Here is a 14806-nt window from a genome sequence, read left to right as displayed (position 1 = left end):
GGTTAATGAAGTGATTTTTGTGGTTGTCCTAAAATACAGTATTTCATGAAGATTTTCTTTAAAGTTCTCAGGAGAAATTTTGTGTGTTCATCAAAGTTTGGTTTTATATATAGGACAAGCATAATTTGTTTATATTTGAGTTGCTTAGAAATATGCTGAGGTTTGAGAAAGTTTAGATTTTCTTGAAACCATTTACTGACGGAGATTGACTCCATCCCCAAACTCAAAGGAAATAATATCTAACAGGGTAGAGATGGGTAGAGTGGCTGAGATATGTTGTACTGTGTGTCCTTCTAAAAATGCATGAATATTTGAGAGTCTAGCTGTCAAGGAGTAACCATAATGGGAACTAGATCTCTGATGTACAACTTCTTGTACCAAGAAAGATTCGTTTCACTAAGTAACCTACCTAAAGAGAGAGCCTCTGACTTTGAACTGTAAAAGACAGCAGTGAAGAAAAGGAAGATAAGAGCTTTTCAGAAAACAAGATCAGGTTGCAGAGTGAGGTTTTGGGGAGTAGCCATTAGATAAGGATTAAAAACTGAAGAGCACAGTAAACTCAGGAATATTTTGTGGCTAGAACTCTCAGTGACTCCTCCCTAGCTGGGGTAGGTTTAACTGCTAACAGAAATTTAACAAGAAGAGGTCTCTGGCACTAGGGACTGCAGAGAATGGAGTAGCCTGAGGATCAGGGCCGAGTATGTGGGGCAGTTGTGCCTGCCCGAGCATGAAAGCGGGGATTGGTGGGTTTGTGAATTTAGTTGCATCTAGCTAGTTTAATTAATAGACTGTGTTTATAATGAAAAGACCTTGTTGCGGGGATACCAAAAAGAAGGCAGAGGGGAGAATTCCAAGAGGAGACAAAATCCAGACCTGGTATGAATTGTATTAGAGGAAACAAAAACTTGGGATAGCCTTTTGTTTTGGGTTTCCTCTTAAGTGTGTTTTATCTCACCGTGTTGTCATTATACATGGATCTTCGGTCTTCACTCTTAGCAGCATATCTTGTTTTTCAAATGCAGTCTTACATAGTACTCTAAACTGTGAAATAGATGAAATCAGGAGGTGGGAAGAGATGTGTTGCCCTAGTACCCTGTCCCCTTAACTTCCTCCCCAGTGGCTCTTGAGGTGGTTTTGCAGTCTGTGAAACCAATTTGAAAATTGTTCTCTTAGGTGAAGATTTTATGCAAACCAGGAAGAACTCTGCCAGTGGCAATTTATCAAAAGGAGCAGATTTGGGGAGGGTATAGCTCAAGTGGTAGAGCACATGCTTAGCGTACGTGAGGTCCTGGGTTCTAAAAAAAAATAAATAAGTAAACCTAATTACCTCCCCCCTAAAAAATAAATTAAAAAAAAATTTTTTTAAAAAGAGCAGATTTTCCCACAGCCTTGCCATCCATAGCAAAGTTTTGCACTGTATAATAATTAACATACTGCAGTGAATCCGAGGAACAGAAAGGGAAGAAATCCACTTGGCCACTATGATGTGTGCTCTTGACTAAGCCATTCATCTTTTCCTGCTTTATGATTTTCTGTGAACAGCCTGATGTTGGAACACAGTTTAATTTTAGTTTTTAATAAAGTCATTGCTTATGCGTCTTTATATGTATTTTCTAGTAAGTAGTTGGACTCATTTAGTGTTATGTTTAAATGCCGAATATAGTTTCAACTTGTCATGGTCTTTTCTGGCTCAGGGCGTCTACGTAGTAACTTAGCTCCACGAAGGAACCACTGCAACTCTTCGTCAGCCCCCAGCACGGTTCCAGACGTGTGCCTAACTGGCCTCTTTTTACCATGCTTTCATAGCATTGTTAAGCCTGTACAGCCCCGTGACATTTCTTCTGTTGCTCTTTCAGATTGTGGTTGTTGAGCTTTTCCCATATTGTGCTGTCTCACCCACCTAGACTTTAAGCTCAGGACTCATGGCCTAAGTGCTCTGCCTTCTTTGCACACTGTAGGCATTCAGTAAACAGTTGCTTTGACTTTTATCTCAGCAGCCTTAACACATACATTTTAAAATAATTTTTGTTGCTGTTGTTGCTAAAAACCAGACTCGTCCATTTGCTTAGTGTGAGATGATCAACTTGTTATGGACTGGGTGTTAGGCTACCAGCAAACTGGCAGAATTTTAACCGTAATTTCTTCTTTGATAAAATGTGTTCTGAACCAGGTGTACTGATACTTCTTACACAATGGAATACAGTAAATTCAGAGACGACTTGTTGCATTTGGTTGTAGTTTTTTTTTCTCTCTTTGTAAGTAACGTCAATAGGGTTAAAAGTTTCACTTGCTGAAGCATGATACAATTTGCCATAGATGACTGATTGGTGCAAAGGAAAAATTATAAAAAGAAAATTCTGAATTCACCAAATAGAATAGACTGTACCCAATAGAATATCATTGTCGTTGTTGTCGTCGTCATGAATGGAGATTGCTCATGAGTTCTGTAGAGCCAGAAATAATTTTCTATGCTCTTCTCAAAAACCGCGGTTGGTAGTCTGACCTACATTCCTATTTTCAATAAAACAATTATTCTGCGTAGTGGTTACACTTTACTCCTTTCTCCACAACCAATTTGTTATATACTGTATGGATTCTGGACGGTAGTAGGCCAAGTGAGTTTAGTCACAATGGATGAAAAGCCTTTTTACGTTGATAGCGTCTTAGGATGTTTGATGCTGTTCATAACAGAACCAGAGAACTCAGTGTAGGACTCCGGGACTTGTGTTTTAAACGATCGGGAGAACTGTAAGGACAGAGTAGGCAGACTGCTGGAAATGACTCCACCTGAAAGGTAGCTTCGCCCTTGCCTCCTGGGCCTTTGTGACGAGTGCAGAAATCCTCTTTTCAAATTCAGAAGCCTATTCATTACTGCCTTTCTCCTCTGAAATACATGACCAGTTTTATAATCAGGAAGAACGTAATTATTTTTCTTTTTCTATTGGCTTATGTTTATTCTTCATAAAATGACTCTTCTCTCATTTAATGGGCTCAAAAATAAGCTCCTGTACTGAACTTTACAGGCTTGCTTTTTTTAATAGAGTAAATCAGCTTGGCTGGCCAAATGCTCCACTAACTGAAACTTCATAATGTAGCTGGAACTAAATTGTGCTTTGGAGCATTGAGTCTTTAAACTGGATTATTGACTTACAAGTGCAAAATGTTGAAGAGGCTGTAAGAAGGACAAGAAGCTCCCTCTCCTGACCCTTGAACAAGTTTTCAAGGACTTCCTTCAGGGGCTCTGAGCTCACGAGCAAAATCCTACCCAAGTTTATCTTGCTAGGACAACCCACTTTAAATGCTCAATAAAGAAAGAATAATACTTCTCCCACTTAACCACTAAAGAACAACATATGTTTCTAACGTCAGCTTTTTATTTTTTTTTTTATCTTTCATTTTTTTGTTGGTAAATCTCCCAGACAACAGCAGTTCTGTAGAGAGTTTAAATATGAAGGAATGGCAGGACGGGCTAAGGGCACTTCTACCCAACATTAACATCAACTTTGGTGGACTGCCCAATTCTTCCTCCCCCTCCAACGCCAACCACAGTGCACCAACGTCCAACACTGCCACCACCGACAGCCTGAGTTGGGACAGCCCTGGCAGCTGGACAGACCCAGCCATCATCACAGGTAACTTTCTCACTCCTTCAGCTCCACTGACTGCCATCAGTTTGGTTTTTAGCACAGATTAACAGAAAACAGAGGTGTCTTCAACGAAATCTTCTTTTCCCAAAGCCACAAACGTGTAGTAGCTTGTTGCGTTCTCCAGAGTCGTGTAGGCTTAGCCAGCTGTTGGGCTAGTTGTGTACTAAGGCGTTTGGTAACTAGGTTGCTTCTTCTGGCGTGAGTAGGTGCTGACGTCTGACAGCACGTGTGTGCTGTGTAGGCCTCCAAGTACAAAAGGCTCTGACTTAACCCTCTTAAAGGAACATACTCCACTTTGAAAAATAAAGCTCTCTATTATAAGGCTATCTTGTTTGTGTGTCCCTCCTAGAGAAGGAGAAGCACAGTTGGGAAATATCGTCGTGCAATTCTGGGGACTCATTTCTGCAACTCTGCCCCTGTGTGACACTAGGGGACAGTGTGTGTCTAGTTGAAGAGGAGGCATGGGTCTGTGAATCGTGGTCATGGTGGGTGGAGTATAAAAGGAACATGAGACCAAGAAGGTCTTATTTGGAAGGAGTTTAAAATTGTAATTTCTTCTGTGTTTCTTTTCTGGATAAACTAATCACCTTAAAAAAATTTTGTTTGACAAATTTGTTATTCTCTCTGCACAAACTCATCATTTTCCCTCTTGTTTTCTTTTCTCTCCTTAGGTATTCCAGCATCTTCAGGAAACAGTTTAGACTCTCTTCAAGATGACAATCCTCCACACTGGCTAAAATCCCTTCAGGCCCTCACAGAGATGGACGGCCCCAGTGCCGCTCCATCACAGACCCACCACAGCGCCCCCTTCAGCACACAGATCCCTCTGCACAGAGCCAGTTGGAACCCCTACCCTCCTCCTTCAAATCCTTCCAGCTTCCACTCCCCACCCCCAGGCTTTCAGACAGCCTTCAGACCCCCCAGCAAAACCCCCACAGATTTACTACAGAGTTCAACACTGGACCGCCATTAGGGAAAGAGGAGAATTCATTAGAAAATGCAGGATTTGTCCCACCCTGTTTCTCCCTCTCAGCCCGCCCACAGCTCCCTTCTCATCTCTTATGTTCTGAAGAATCCAGTTCCTGATCAGTTTTTTTTCTCCCTATCCCCAGAGGCAATGCGATCACAGGGTCATTACCATCTTTTTTTTTTTATTGTAAGAGTTTCTGTTGATCCAGCATTTGAGTGACACTGTTGAATGTTTTCTAAAAATGCCTTTTTAAGGAGGAAAAAAAAGAAATCAAAGGGCAGTCTCGATACTTAGAAAATTACTGTTTGTCTGTTGCGCATAATAATGACATAATCTGCTTAGCAGAAAATGACGATTAATCTATAGGAAAGGTGAAGTAAATGTATTATCAACTGTGGAAGTTTGAAAACCAGGTTAATTGAAATGAGATTGCTAAATGCATGGGGGGAAGCCGTGGTCCTGGCGTCCATCTTATATTCAGCTTATCACTATTGCAAGGAAAACGCTTTTAATTTAATTTTTATTATTTTGGTAAGTTGATGGAGAGGACTTGATTGTGTTGTTAAGCAAAAGAATTTATTGGAAGTTGATGGAAAGACAAATTGTGTAGTAGTGACTGGCCTATTGCTAAAGAGTTTATAAGGAGGGAAGAAGTGACTTTTTTTAAAGGGGAAAAAATTTTTGGCTTTAGATTTAAAGTAAATTTAAATGTTTTAAAGAAAAAAAGTATTCACAGATTTAATACCTATGCATAATATAAGAGCTGAAATGTAAGTGATTTCTTCGATCTTTCTCCTCTGTCAGAATCTTTTTTTCTTTTACCTTAAATCCACCTGACTAAGGGCACTCTGAGATAGCACTGCTCTGGGGCCATCTGATCATCAGGAGCAAAATCTCTGACCTCCTTGCCTGCAGCTTTTACTTAACCCTGTAGTTTCTGGACGTTTGTGCAGTATTGAAAAGACAGGAGAAAAGAAAACAGAAACCTGGTTATAACCTGATGCTAAAACTAAAAAAAAAAGGAAATGTACCTCTTTCTTCAGAATTAAAACTAAAATCTTAAATAAAACAGAAAACTTGATGATGACCCTTGGGTTGTTTTTGTTTTTGTTTTTGTTTTTCCATTTTACTGCATGTCAGTTTGAACCATTTTGTGGTAACAGGCATCAGTTGTTTCCACTGATTTTACATCTGCAACAATAGGGAGGATGGCTGAGAAGAAATAAGAAAAGAAAATTCATTTTATTGTCAGTTGTTGATGTCTGAAGATCAGCCCATCTTATTCTCAAGTGTTCCTCTTCCAGTGGCTCTCAGTAGAAGATTCTTCTTTGTGCTGTTGTGTGTGCCAGCCTTCTTGTGCCACGAAGGAGCAGACAGGCTGTGTTGTGCTGAGATGGTGGTTGTCTTGGGGAGACCTGGCGGGGCCAGCAGCCAGCGTGCCATGCAAGTAGCAGCACCTCGTGTGGGTGCCTCCATGGGAAAGAGAGAAGGAAGCACTGATGTAGGAAACCCACAGATAAATCTTTCATGGCCAACCATTCTGGGAGTACCTAATGATGGAGAGATGGGCACACCACTGACCAAAAGAGGGGACAAGATTTCTAGGAATCTGTGCAGTTTGGATTACATTCAGAAGTCTAAAGTTGGAGTTGGCATATTTTCAGCTACATCCATTAAGGGGATCTTTGTAGGATGAATTAAGGAGATCGCTTAGATCACAAATTCTGTGCTTTCAGATTGATTTTTCTCCTCATTTTTACTCTGTACTTCAATTTGCTACCCTCCCGCAAATTTTTAACGTGGTTCTTGAAAAATGTAAAGCAGACTGTCTGAAGTAAATGTCCCCACAAATAGATGTTGACTGGGTGAATAGCAAATTGTTTTTTTTTTAAAAATAACCAAAATGTTGTGATAGAGGGAAGAAGACCATAAAGTGTTGGCTTTCTTCGGTCTGTAGGCTTTGCTTCGGTCTCCTGAATCTTCACATTGGACTGCAAAGTGGTGGCCTGACACACAAGTAACATCATGTGGCAGTGGATTGTAATCAAGGCTTTGGGGGTTGGTGGTTGGATATTCCTGACTCTGGTGTATCAATAAAAATGTAAAAGGAGGGAAATTCTACTTTGCCCGGTGGTGCTATGATTGTGTGTATGTTAAATGAGTCATACGTACAGAAGACCTTATAAAACAAATAAATATCATTTAAAGAATAATAAAACAATAAAAACCTGTGCACCTACCACCCAAGTTGAAAATAGAACCTATAACATCTTGAAAGACCTCCCATCTGTCCCTTTCCAATTTTATTTCCTTTTCTTTCCTTGCCATCCACAAATAACCATTATCTTGATTTCTGTGCTAGTCTTTCTTTTTTGCCACTTACGTAGGTATTCCTGAATAATGCATTGTTTTGTTTTAAAAAGCTGAGTAGAAAACCAAACCCTAGCTGTGTAAGGCAAGGGCAATGTTGTCACTATCAGATCAAGGCTTTTAGAAGATAAATTGAATAGATTCTCTAGGTCATAGTTTGTCTTTAGCTTCTCAGATAATTTGTAAAAGCCAATTCTGTAGGAATCTGTGGAAGGTCATGAGTGAATCCTGGAGAAGAGGGTCCACTGCAGTCAGGGCATCAGACAGGGCTGTCGTGAGCCTGATCCTAGATGTCTGGCGGAGACACTGTCTCAAACAGTGGACTGCTGTCTGTTGCCTGTGTCTTAGCTCACCATGGCTTCCCTCCAGTCCTCTGGAGTCGATCAAAGCACAGCCGGTGGAAGTAGGGTGGTTTAAAATAAGTGTCAGCTGATCAATTCACTAGGGCATGGTGGGGAGAACAGAAATTTCATTAAGTTTGGTCAAAATCAGATAAGTACAGAAAAGAACCTGGACCAGACTGACAGGCATTCTGCTGGTGTAACAGCCGTGGGAATCTTGGTACTGACAGCCCTCCGTGTCTGTCTCTTGGTTCACGATACTTGGATCTGGTGCACAGCTGACTTTCCTAGTATTTTCTTTCACCTCTCTCCTTTCTTGGGTTTTTCCCCCCTATATTCCTATATGCCACATCCTAGTCTTTTTCTTTTTTCTTATCTAATTTTGTTGGAGTGACATCCTCCAGTAACTTCTTGAGAAATGTGTGGGGAAGATAAATATTTCAGTAATTTCCATATCTGAAAACATTCTCTTTCAGTTGATAGAAGGTGTATAGAAGACTGTAAGTTGTAGGTGTTTTTTCCCTTAGAATTTTGAAAGCATTACTCTATTGTCTCTTGCTTAAAAAATCCAAAGCATCTCTGACCCTTTATATGGAACCCTTTTGTCTCCCTCTCTGGAAGCTTGTAGAAATTGTGTCTTCTGTGTTCTCTGGTGTGTGTCTATTTTAATTCGTTGTGCTGGACACCATGGACCCACACTAGGTTTTTAAAATCTGGTGACTCATCTCCTTCGGTTCTGAGAAATTTCCTTGTCTTACTTCACTAGCGAATTTCCTAGAATTATTTTTCTACTGTTCTCCCTTTCTAAAAATTCCCTTTTTTAAATATCAGATCTTCTGGACTTTCTTTCTCCTTTTCTTTTTTCCAATTTCTCATCTGTGTCTTTTGCTCTTCTTTCTAGGAAGTTTTATCTCAACTTTGTTTATAGTTTTATTCTTGCATTTTATTTCTCTAAGTTGGTTTGCTTTGATTTCTATCTTCCGTATTAGAGGCTTCTCAGACCCCTGATAATCCTTGATATCTGCTCGTGAAAAAAACTAAAAAGCTGATAGGAAGTTTTGTAAACATGAAGACAAGCCAACTTTGAACTTCATGGTTCGAAGACATGGATGAGCTCTGTTTTGGGGAACCCCTACTGTCCGTGTTTTAGGCTTTTTCTCCTGGTCTGGTCAGATTCCATAGAGAAGAGTCTTACGTGGCTAGCCTAAAGACTAAGGGTCTGGCTGTCGTGGCTGTACTGACCTGTAGTGGTGGTCTCTGAATTCATTTTGAATATATTTACTTAATCCCTGTTGTGAGTCTTTTTCTCTCCAGAAATTGTCCCCAAATATCTGCCCTCTTGGGAAAAGTGTGGTTGCACTAGGGTGTGGAGTTGGGGAATGAATCTCGAAAACTAACTTCTGAAAACAGCTTTCTCAGTAAGTTTAGCCCATCCTGCACATTTTATCCTTGGCTCTAGGGGTACCAGGCACTGTCAATTTCTGTGTCCTTCAGGGTTCTGTGGTATAAGTGGTGTTGAGTTTCAGCGTCCCCCACTGTTAGCTTGAAGCTTCTCAGATTAGCCAAGTGAGTTCAGTCAACGATCTGCTTTCTTAGGTCACTGTGTTTTGTTCTGTCTCCTATCATGTTCTCCATGCTTTTTTTTTTATTCTAATTTTAGTAGACCTTTAGGAAGAAATTAAGTACGCAGGTTTAATCTACCATCTTAGTCCAGGTTTGTACTCTGGTTTAATAAGCCGATAGGCATAGTCTGTCAGGCAGTAAGGTGGAGGGAGCTTCTTGCTGTTGGCCAGTAAGCACTAGCCACCGTGTTGTATATTCCTTGGTTTGTTTGGCACTTGCCCACATGTTTATTTTGTTGACCTGGAAGTGGTTCCTCTCTTTTTAACATCTTCTTTTCCAATGAAGCTCTTGATTTATAGTCAATAGTTTATTTTTGCAGAAGCTCATCACACAGGGGATTATTTTAATGGTTAAAATTTCAGTCTGGATATTACAGGCAAGTTTTACTGCAGTTTTAGTGGAAGTCGCAAGTCAGATGTATGTGGGTCATTTTCTAGGCTACACTGAGTTAGAGCAATTCTACAAATTACAGAGGAGGAAGGAATAGCCTCTCCTTAACTATATATAAGTTGTATTTTGTGAACAGGTAATAAGTGTCAACAGTGTATTTCCACAAGGATTGTATTATGACAACCAGTGCAGAGCTCTCCACCACTGCCTGCCTGAATTTAAAGCCATGGCATACACTGCACAAGTTATTTGAGTTTTCCATCAAGTTTTTTCCAGCATCATTTGGTTCAAGGTCCTTTTTTGTATTTAGGGTATTTTAAAGAGTTGACAGCTTATATACCTTGAATATAACCATGAGGCAAATCCTTTGTCAGATGTGACTATTTCCACTCAAGTGGTCTCTCCAAGTGAAGGATGACCGAGGACCTTAGCATGAATTCTTCAAAAAACCAAACACTTATTTTGTCACAGAAAATCAGTACTCACTTATTTGTGTTTAACACATCATAAACTTAGTCCAGACATAGCCTTCAGACACGCAAGCAATTTCCTACCAGGAAAAGCTGCCTTTGAAATTACATTTCTAAAATTGCTTCTGAACAAACTGATTCAAAAGTAATGAGTACATGATTAGAAAACTCCCTTTAAAGGGTGAAATAACTTTTTCTATTGGTGGTAACCCAGATAATTGGGGAAAGAACATAAACGCTGGCCCAGATGTTCAAGGCACAGTTCACAAGAGTTGGCCGTCTTAAAGAATATATTCTGCATCTGGTCCATCTCTGGGAGAAGCTGAGTGTGCTAGGCAGGTGTTTGTAAGTGTAGGCATTGCACTTCCTTCCACACCTTCCCTTCCTAGTTGATGGAGGTAGATGTATAAGACCAATAGAGATGAATAGGCCAAATAGAATTTTTCTCTGTAGGCCTGGTGATTTTAAAACTCTAAGGTTCATAAATAACTCAATTAAGAGCATTTAAAGAGTAACAATGATCTGTGGCTTTTTTTATTTTCAGCCTTAGTATTTGTAAAACTGAAATACTATTAACAAAATGCCTATGGTCCAGAAGATTACATATAGTCTAGAAGATTTTTTTAAATGTTGTTTCAGTAGCATGAGTTCCTCTGCTTTCATCAGTCTCCATAACATGCAAAAAAAAATGTAGGTAAATAGGCCCAAGAATTTGGCTTTTTGTCCTGGGTCACAAGATTTAATAGCAGGGCTACAGCTGGTTGTTGCCCATTCTCGGTGACACTTAGCCATAACTTTGCTTATGCTCCCTTCCTGTTCCAAAGCTCCCAGTGCTTTGCCGACTTTCTTGTTTATATTTATAAAATGACTAAGCTGAGGGTGGAATTACCTGTTTTCCTCTTATTTTAGCTAAGTGGTGGTAGAAGAAAGGGTATCATATGAAGAGATATTGTTTGTCCCAAATCATACAGTGTGAGTCAAAATTTGGTAGGGAAATAGAGCCCTTAGGGACTTCTTGAGTATTTTGCACTTATATTGAGTTTTGTTTACTTTGAATTAGATTACCAAGTTAGCCAGTATCTTCTGGATTTTGTGCAGGTAAGGAATAAGGACAAGGTAATTGTCTTCAAATATTTGAAGGACAGTTATGTAGGAGAGGAAAAAGGATGAAGGACACAACTGGGACTAAGATGTGAGAGAGAGATTTGAGTTTGATTTAGTCTCACATTTTTTCCAGACATCTCCTTTGGGCTGGACATTATGCCAGGTGCTTCTGGAGGTACAAACATAAAACGATTCCTGCTCTCATACTCTGAAAAAGTTTGGATAGTCAACTCTAAAACTAAGACGTGAATGTCTGATGTACCAAATGTCAAAGTAGCTCAAAGAAGTGAGAGCTTTGGATAAGCTGAGACTTGGGTTGGGGATACAATCTGAGCAAAGACTGATGAGACTATATAGGGCATGTTTAGGGATTGCATCTCAGTTTGGAAGGAACCTGGGGTTTGTGCGGGGGACTTGTGAGAGAGAAGGCCTGGGGGCATATTGGGCACTGCTTTTGTTGGAAATGAGCCACTGACAATTTCTGTTTCAGGAGAGAGACATGATAGGACGGTGCTTTATAAACATACAGCCGTCGGCAGGAATGGTGAAGATGGCAGAGACATCCAGGTGAGGTTCTTTGAGTCAATGATAAACCCCAAGGATCTGGGGTTTGGCCTCAAAGGGACTATTGATGACCCCCTGAAATTTCCTGCAAAATCTGGTCTGTGCATATGTGTTTTATCAAAACATTAAAAAGTCCATGATTCAGTACAAGGTCTAACTAATAAACTAGAGAAATAGTCCAGGTGAAGGTTATTGGTTGATAAGGGGTTTGGGAATGAGAAGGGCAAATAATCCAAAAGACATTTCAGAATCTTGAATTTTTGCAAATTCTAGGTAAAGGATATAGTTAAAGGATTAAAAAAAAAAAAGCTGTTTAAGAAACTTGTTTAGGTCTCTCTTGGATCCTCTGCTAGACTGTAAGCTCTTTGAGAGCAGGGAACACATCTTGTTAACCATTCTAGTCCCAGCACCTAGCATAGGGCTTGGCACGGAGCAGCCTCTCAATAAATGTTTACCTGAGCAAGAGTGAAATATAGTGTGGCTGTGGTTTTAAGCCAGATAACTGGAATAAAAAGCTCTATTGTGCTTAAAAGAACAGTAAACTAATGAAAAGGAACTAGTTTAAAAAGAAGGTGATTCTTATTACTGAATTTGTGTTGGAGGTTTCAGCTGGTCATCCAGGGGGTGGTCATTCAGGAAATCGTTGGAAATTTGGATATGGAACTTAGGAGAAAGGCCAAAGGTGAAAATTTAGTTTTGGAGTCATCTTTATAGTGCAAAGAAGTGAAAAATCTTGAGAAAAGTAGAGATGAGTGGTCCGACATGAAGGAGAACTGGGTGTCAGGATAGGACTGCTTCTAAGCAAGATTTATTCAAAATGGCATCATGTATCAAGGTTTCATCAGGAAACAAGGGATTTCACAACCACTGGAAAGGCTGAGAGAGGAAAGGTCAGGAGGACCTTGCTGGTTTTCAAGAGATGTGGAAGGGCTGGAGTCATAGGAAACCCTTTACCAAGGAGCTCTCTCCGCTGCCTGCAGCACCAACGTGGTGATTCTCAGGAGGCCTCTGGGAAGTAGCTTCCAAAACCCCATGTTTGCCAACAGCCCCTCACCTGCGCACAGCTGCCAACTCTAGAAGCAAGACTTCTTTCTCATCTTTCAGATTTCACCTTTGTGCCTCCTATCAGCAGAATCTAACCTGGGATCCCGCTGGAAGGAATCTGAGAGCTGTGGTGCAGAGGAGAGGGTAGCAGGTTGTGGGGCTGATGATTGATTGTCAACAGACAAGCTAGCACCTGTGGTTTAGAGCATCTAAAAATGGATCTTGTCACTTCCCTTCAAAACTCTCCAAAACCCCCGCCCCAAATACCTTCATAATGAAGGGTAAGTTTTGCTAGTGTGGCATGCAGTGCCCTCTCCCCAACAGACAGGGTAGTCTCTGTTTCATGCGACTCACTCTGTTTCATGCATTTCTGCCCTCTCAACCTGGAATGCTCACACCAGTTTTATCCTCACCCTGGTCATCTGCTCCTTGAAGCTTTCTCTCAAATGTAGGTGGTCCTACCTCCCTTTATACCTTATGTACGATGAAGGGATGTTTTGTTTCTTTTTGTCCACATGTTCCCAGGGCTTGGCATACTACCTGCCATTCTGTTTGAATACATGAGGGAAGGAAGGAAACTTTGGGTGGTGGGGTGGTATTAAATTTTATTGGTAGGCGGTCAGTAATGATCTTCAAGGGACTGGTTTTAATCCAGAGGAGGTACTGAAAGCCAATTGCAGTAGGTTGAAGAATGAAGAGACACTAGGAGTTAAAGAATTAGAGATAAGGCATGGCAAAGACCTTTGATAAAGAAATAATGCAGTGGGGAGGGTATAGCTCAGTGGTAGAGCACATGCTTAGCATGCAGGAGGTCCTGGGTTCAATCCCCAGTACCTCCATTAAAAAAAGAGTGAGAGAGAGAGCTAATGACAACACAATTTGAGAGGCAAAAGCAGAGTAAAGGCAGCTTCCCCTGCCCCCTAGGAAGTCACCAGCCTGTTAGAAGTCAGAGAAGACTATTCAGAAAAGTAAATCTGAACAAGAAAGGCGAATTGAATGGAATCAAGAGCACACATGGAAGTTAACTCTTAGGATAAGGGATACTTTTTCCTCTAAGACAGTAGCCAGTTAAGAGGGTTTGGAGATAAAAACAAGAAATGTTAAGGGAACCCGTCAGCTCAGTATAATAAGGAGGCCAGAGGTAGGATCAGGATTTGGAGCTTGGGAACATACAAAATGCATAACTACCTCTTTGGAAAATGTAGCAGGACGGTAAAAGAATGGATAAAAAGAATGGTATCAAGTAACAAGGGCTTAGTTGAGGTTAGCATATAATCTGAAATGGAGCCAATTAGAATAATTTGATGTCGCCCCAAAATGCTTATCGGTCTTACAGCAGAAAAAAGAAAGGAGGTAGTGATGGAGACTACCAGAAGTTTTTAGTAAACAGACATGTGCTCACCACAAGGCTTGCGCCCATAGAAGGCTGACAGTAGGGGGCGCTCTTAAACCCCACTTCAGTCTCCTGGGACAGGGAATTGGTGCCCATGAGCCAAACAGCCTATTATCAGTGGGCAGAGCCATATAGGGAATGCCACACCAACTATGAATTTGGACGGCTCTTGTGATCCCTAAACTTTCAAAATTCAAAAATTTATGATTATTTGGGGATTGCTGCAGAAATTGGCGATCACCAGAATTCAAAATTGTGTAAAATTTAATAGAATATACACAGAATCTTTAAAATGAAATTCACAATAGCCAACTTTTGTGTATTGATTTTCCTCCAGGGATATCGGTATTCTCTTGTTGATATTATCCACATCATCCTTTTTTTTTTCCCCTCACTCTGAACACCTCTTGAGCACAGAGGTACTAGCTTGTGACATGCTGCAGGGGTACAGTTGGGAATAAAACAAACACGACCCCCACTCTCTAAGAGCTCGTACTTGGGTGGTAGAGATGACTGTTAAACAGTCCAGCAGTGAATATACAGTCCTATCAAAAATGCAGAAGAATATGTTTACAACCTTGGGGTACGGAAAGCATTTGTAAGCAAAACACAAAAAAATAAGACTCAAGAGAAAAAATATTGATCTATTTACTAAACCTACACTGAAGACTTTTATAAAAGCAAACACCATAAACAAAATTGGATCAACAATAGACTGGGAGAAAATACTCAGCAACCTATGTGTTAGTAACCTTAATCGAGCTGAGAGCCTCCTGATGTGAACACAGCAGAAAGTGTTATTGCTCACTCCACGGGAAGACCACCGCAGCCTCTTCATCCGACACCAAGGTCATGATACGCATGTGACTGGGAGGTTCTAATGAAATGTT

The 14806-nt window shown here is 40.5% G+C and overlaps 1 protein-coding gene across 4 annotated transcripts in view; it reads left to right on the top strand.

Annotated features, from left to right (window-relative positions):
* CNOT4 (CCR4-NOT transcription complex subunit 4) overlaps positions 1-6738 on the top strand; it is a 120313-nt gene extending 113575 nt beyond the window's left edge. For 2 of the 4 annotated variants that reach the window (XM_006186098.2, XM_006186097.2), the window contains exons 11-12: positions 3420-3632; positions 4319-6738. In XM_006186098.2, coding sequence (XP_006186160.1) covers positions 3420-3632; positions 4319-4620 — 515 coding nt within the window. In that variant the 3' untranslated portion in view covers positions 4621-6738. The remainder of the gene's footprint in view (positions 1-3419; positions 3633-4318) is intronic. The other 2 variants (XM_006186099.2, XM_006186100.2) reach the window with 1 other exon arrangement.
* The last annotated feature ends 8068 nt before the right edge of the window (positions 6739-14806 follow it).

The sequence above is a fragment of the Camelus ferus genome, chromosome 7, assembly GCF_009834535.1.
Source record: "Camelus ferus isolate YT-003-E chromosome 7, BCGSAC_Cfer_1.0, whole genome shotgun sequence".
Taxonomy (NCBI): domain Eukaryota; kingdom Metazoa; phylum Chordata; class Mammalia; order Artiodactyla; family Camelidae; genus Camelus; species Camelus ferus.
Note: the sequence above shows the minus strand (reverse complement) of the source record. Positions and strands in the feature narration are given on the sequence as shown.